Raw genomic sequence first — 5,841 nt, forward strand, 5'->3', positions numbered from 1 at the left:
CCCCCGAATAGTTTTATCCTGCGTAATGGTAATGCTAGGGTTCGTTCTTTACGTTGTAACCTCACAGAGAATATATGTTATAGTGAGCCACTGAGCACTGTAGTCATTTTTGAATTAACAAACGTCTACGTGTCTCGATTGTGTAATACTTCAGCAACAAACAAGCCTTGTGTCTGAGRAAAATAAACGTGGCCATTCCTGGTGCTCGAAGGCCGCTATCCTGCATGTGCTAATTTCTGTTTCAACGCACCTGATWCAGTGATTAAATCACGCCTTTAAGTTCTGCAGAAATTCATTAATCAACCTTCATTCAAATCAGGTGTGATGAAGCAGAGAAATAATATAAAAAAAAAAACCTAGCAGGGTATTGGCCTGAAAACCAGGAGATTGTTCACCTCTGCTGAAGAACATTAGGAGGGATAATGGGTGTGTGTTTTGAGTAACATACATTATTTTAAAACTTTTGTTTTGCAGGTTCTGCTGTTAGATGGCAGAAGCCATCTACTGGGCCGACTGGCTGCCATTGTGGCCAAACAGCTCCTCCTAGGTATGTTTATTTTATTTTTTTGTGTCTAAATCGAATGTTGACTTGAATTTGATAGAGCCATTGGATTATTAGGGGGGAAATATTTAAAAAGTAAAATTTTACATAACTTGTGCCTTTTAAAAGTTTATATATGCTTGCTTTAGATTTTTAAAAAAACGTGGTCCTTAGTGGCCACTYTCCTTCATGCTTTTCAGTGTGTCAAGTTCTTCAGAAGCTTTTTAATCATTCATCTTAAGTATCTAGCTTACAGAGTAAATAAGCAGGTTTTAGACGAGATAAAAAAATTTACATGGCCAATTCTAGATACAATTTTAGTTTTTTTAAATTTATTTATTTATTAATATGCTTATTATCCTTTTAAAATGCAGTCCTGAAAAATGTATCTGAAGGATCTATTTCTTCTATTACTTTGTCTTGTGTCTATATGTCTAAAACAATTGGGGGACCCCTTACTCTTTGAGGCAGATGCATCTTGTGAAATGGACTAATCCTTWAATCTGAGTTTCATTTTTCTTTCAACAACCATGAATAACATTATTGAAATTATTACATGTTAACAGAGACAAATAGTTGTAGGTTTAGTCAACCTGTTTGTTTTCTTTTAGGACAAAAAGTGGTCGTGGTGAGATGRGAAGGCATCAACATATCCGGTAACTTCTATCGTAACAAACGTAAGTAAAATATGATTTAATTTCTTTATGGATCTGCTTGTCGGTGATGATAATTTGTCACTATAGTTTGAGTTTCATTGACCATGAGAATACCTTACATGCACTACCATCTGAGACAGCATTATTGTCTGAAATGGCATCCATCTAGTGGTTTGAAGAATATGTAGTTGAGCTGTAATGTTTTATGATGTGCTCCAACAGTGAAGTACCTGGCTTTCTTGCGTAAGCGGATGAACACAAATCCCTCTCGTGGACCTTACCACTTCAGAGCTCCCAGCAGGATCTTCTGGAGGACTGTCAGAGGTGAGCATGGAGCTCCAGTTGACCCACTCAAAGTTTGACCATCAGTGGAAGTATATTTTTGATGCAGCACTGTCATCCTGTGGTGGTTTAACTCGGCCCAAATGAGGCATTGCTTGACAATGATGAGCTTTTTTATCCCGAAGCTGATCATCTATTGATGAACAAACCTTTATGGATCTGACTTCTGAGTTGAGCAATAGTGTACCATTCTGTTTGTGTTTTTTTTTTTTTAACCCTTCCAGCTTGAATGCATTAAACCAATAAGGTTCTTTTCTAAATAGGTATGTTGCCCCACAAAACCAAGAGGGGCCAGGCTGCTCTCGACAGGCTGAAGGTGTTTGATGGAATCCCTCCACCCTATGACAAGGTGTGTTTTTATTTATTCTCCTTTTTCATAATTTCTGAAAATCACCTGCCCTTGATTATTTCGTTCATCCCCCTTCATTGAGTAATCATGAAACAAAACTCTTGACCGACGTGCCAATCAATAAATACATTGTCTTTTGTATTTTTTCTAATTGGGATTTTCATTTACAGAGAAAGCGCATGGTTGTCCCAGCTGCTTTAAAAATTGTGCGCCTGAAGCCCTCTCGTAAGGTGAGCCTTAAATGTTTACTATGTAACACACATTACAGTTCAGAATGCTGATTTGAGTCCAGGATACCCTGTGCATCAGCTGGAAACTTTCAATCTGTAAATGTGTGAACAGGACTGAAACAATATCCACTGAATGTTTAAAAACAACAAAAAACAATCTGTGGACTCTTGTGGCTGTCAGTGATGAATCTTTTTTCTCCCTTCTATGAATTGTAATCATGAAAATAGAAAAATGAAGACTGAGGCATGCCAATGTTTATATAAAAAATGTGCAGTTTTCTTTCCCATCATCACACAGATTATAATTCTTTTTCGTTCTTTTGTTGTTTTTTTTCTTCGTCAGTTTGCCCTGCTTGGGCGTCTGGCACATGAGGTTGGCTGGAAGTACCAGGCAATCACAGCCACTCTGGAGGAGAAGAGAAAGGAGAAGTCKAAGCTCCGCTATGCCACGAAGAAGACGCAGATGAAGTTGACCAAGCTGGCAGAGAAAAATGTTGAAAACAAGATTGCTCCATACACAGCAGTTCTGAAACAATATGGTGTACTTGTCTAACCTGGTTATCTGTGGCCAATAAAGACAYTTAAATGTTTATAATAATTGCAGTGCTTTGTTCCTCACTACATCAACTGAAGAAATTATTGTGCAAATGTGTTTTCACATCATTGATATTTGGTCTAATTAACCTACAGATAATTTAATATATAGGTGAAAAATAAGTTTTCATCAGTATTTCACAAATATCAAACATGGTACTAAGTATTCAACGGTTTACTGGCACAGTTCCTAGATCTGGGAGAAGACAGAGCACACGATTTGGGGTCTTTGGTTGGAGTTTATCTTCTGTTCACATGGGTTTTCAATGGCAACTCCAGTTTCCATGCACAGGTTAATTTGGTGACTAATAGTCCCTGGGTGCAAGCAAATGTTTTTCTTTTGTCTCATGGGTCCCTGTGATGGACCTGTCCAGGACGTCTCCAGATTCTCATGAGACTGCTGGAGATCGGCGCCAGTTCCCAAAAAAAGGGGGGGGGGGGACAAAGAAAAGCAATCAAAGAAATATGTTTTGTATATTTTCTTTTTATGTGAAAATTACTTTGACGGCTAGTTTCGTACCCTTTGTTGTACTTTTATTTGAAGTCCCATACAATACTGCCAGATGATGGCAGTGTTGTACTTCATAAATCAGTGGATAAAAGTGGTTCTTGAAGGCTATAAGCTATTCAGGTTCTGCAAAAGCCTGCTATTCAAATTAGATGTCTTGAAGCAGAAACATTTAAAAAACATGCAGGAAAGTGTCCAAGGAGCAGGAATGGGGGATCATTGCAATAGATTCTCAAGGCATTTGTTTTCTTGAAACATCTGTAATAACATTCACAGATGTACTCTGAACTAATCTAATATTAAAATTGTGATCTGAATACGTTTTCAAACAAACCAACAAGAACTCCTGTGTATGGGTGCTGCATTGTTTATGGAAAAACCTACCAGCTTTATTGTAACAAATATAATTTTGACTGGTTAGATTTTTTTGGCTGCTGAACAATTTGCTCTGCTCAGAATTAATGGGAGCTGCACATCTTCACATGGATCTCCTGGGAGAAGATGGATGGCTCTCACTGCCCTTCGTCTGAGTTTTCTCTAACTCTACTACTTCAATTAACACAGATTCTCAGGTTATTATCAATCARTTTAGTTTCTCTCTTCTGTTACATTTTAATAGAACATGGCCTTCTGAAAATCATTAGAGATTTAAATAGCTTTGCTCAAGGATGTTTCAACTGCTCCAGATGTAGACGGGGAGTGTAATGTCAAAAACCTGCTCTGTAAGATAAAATATGATTAATTCAGTTTTAATTGACTTAAGTGCTTAAATTTGTATCAATGTAGATTTGAAGCATTTAATTACATTAGGACCCACTATGGCTCATGTGTGACAACCCACTTAAAGACAGGATTCAGGTTTGGGATCGGACTTCTGCAGCTGGGCCTCTTGTTGAGCATCGTTCTTACCACTTAAGTCTTTTTCTCCWGAAGTCTTTTCTGTCTTTTACATTTGAAATCCCTCTCACTTATTTTTAGTTGGTTTTTCTGAGAATGCATTAAGTATACAATAAAAGAGTCAAGCTCCAAATCATCTTTCTTAAAGTCATCTTGTGGCCGCTCACATTGATTTTGGATCTCRTGAGATGTCTCCGAGAAGTGCCTTCAGTGCCTGGTGGAGGCAACTTAATGATGTTTACATGCAATAATCGGTTTGGATTAGAGGAAAATTGATATTTGAAAGACATGAGTCATACCAACAGATGGAGCTTAATTTTGAGAAATCACACTATTCTTTTAAACCTTATAGTTACTGTATAATAATAACCATGTATACTATAATAAACAGGGACTTACAGAGATAGTTTAATGTTTGCATTAATCAAGACCTGTTGTGTGTTGTATAAATTATAGTAGTTTGAAGTACTAATTTTTAGGTCACGTCTTGTACCACTTTTTCTCTTCACTGAGCACAATAGAATATTTCTTGAAGTCTACTAAACAGAGACATGAATATTTTTCCTGAAGAGGGCATCCTTCATCAGTAACCCTCGTCTCACACACACCTGCCCCTGAGCATTATCCAAATATCTCATGACACCTTTAAAGTGATTAGTTGCACATGTGTGTGCATTGTATTTGGGTCTTACAGGGTTTCTCATTCTAACCGACTTCCAAATGTTTTTCTGAATAAAACAGAAGGGTGTCTGAAGAGGATTTCTCATATATCACGAAAACCTGGCATGAAGAACCCTTGCCTTCTATGTTTGTCCCTCTTTCTCTCTGTTGCTTACTATAAACAGACATGTCCTCCATAAAAGCTGRCCCGCAGAGAATCAGGGCCAGTTTGATGTCTGTCTACCCGTGTTAACGGAAGACGTCATGACTCCGTTAAACAGATGGAGACAATGCTGTGGCAAGCTCCTAAAATGGGATGTTTGGTCGATGGTGCCTGCGAAAGAAATTGCTCTCTAATCAGACTCGCTGAAACAGATTGAGAGGACCATGATTGTCTGAAATGGCTCCTGCAGGACTGGCACATTATAAATATAGACTCTCCTCCCTCCTATGTGGACCTGCTGTGGAGTCATAAATATAAAATTTACTGTTTAGCTGACTTTTTCTAACAAATCAGCTTGTTGCAAAGATATGGTTTCTTGAGTTGTATCTGTGAAAAATAACTGATTGCCGTCCAGATTTGGGTCAATGGGGTCAGCAGCTTAACTAAGAAAGCCCAGACATTTATTTTCATCTCTTCTGGGGGGATTCCAAGGTGTTTCCAGGCCAGCTGATAGTCTTTCCAGAGTGTTTTGGGTCCATCTACCATTCGGACATGCTTGGAACACTTATGAATTCTTCCCACACAGCAGACAGGTGTGGACCAGATCTGTGCCAGTCCAGCACTGCTGTCTGATTGCCTGCATGATAAATGGTTTGTCAACTGGATGTGGGCCAGGTCTGACAACAATAGCACTGTTTTTAAAATGGAATGCCACAACTGTCCCAGTTGTGGTTTGGTTTATGTGGTGCTGGCCGATGAATGGACCACCTCTGGCAAACCACATCTGGGCCACCTAAGGGTCGTCATTTTTTGCAGAATCTGGGCCAAGTGTCAGGAGTGTTTGTGTAGGCCAGAACTGGGCCAGATTAATTTTGCTATGTGGGCTACAGATGCCTGAACC

The 5,841-nt window shown here is 38.7% G+C and overlaps 1 protein-coding gene across 1 annotated transcript in view; it reads left to right on the forward strand.

The window, feature by feature from the left end:
• rpl13a (ribosomal protein L13a) overlaps positions 1 to 2,716 on the forward strand; it is a 5,146-nt gene extending 2,430 nt beyond the window's left edge. Inside the window, exons 2-7 of the mRNA XM_014014982.1 lie at positions 475 to 547; positions 1,153 to 1,218; positions 1,420 to 1,521; positions 1,803 to 1,888; positions 2,059 to 2,118; positions 2,462 to 2,716. Coding sequence (XP_013870436.1) covers positions 475 to 547; positions 1,153 to 1,218; positions 1,420 to 1,521; positions 1,803 to 1,888; positions 2,059 to 2,118; positions 2,462 to 2,671 — 597 coding nt within the window. The 3' untranslated portion in view covers positions 2,672 to 2,716. The remainder of the gene's footprint in view (positions 1 to 474; positions 548 to 1,152; positions 1,219 to 1,419; positions 1,522 to 1,802; positions 1,889 to 2,058; positions 2,119 to 2,461) is intronic.
• The last annotated feature ends 3,125 nt before the right edge of the window (positions 2,717 to 5,841 follow it).

This window comes from Austrofundulus limnaeus, unplaced genomic scaffold (assembly GCF_001266775.1).
Source record: "Austrofundulus limnaeus strain Quisiro unplaced genomic scaffold, Austrofundulus_limnaeus-1.0 Scaffold2, whole genome shotgun sequence".
Taxonomy (NCBI): Eukaryota; Metazoa; Chordata; class Actinopteri; order Cyprinodontiformes; family Rivulidae; genus Austrofundulus; species Austrofundulus limnaeus.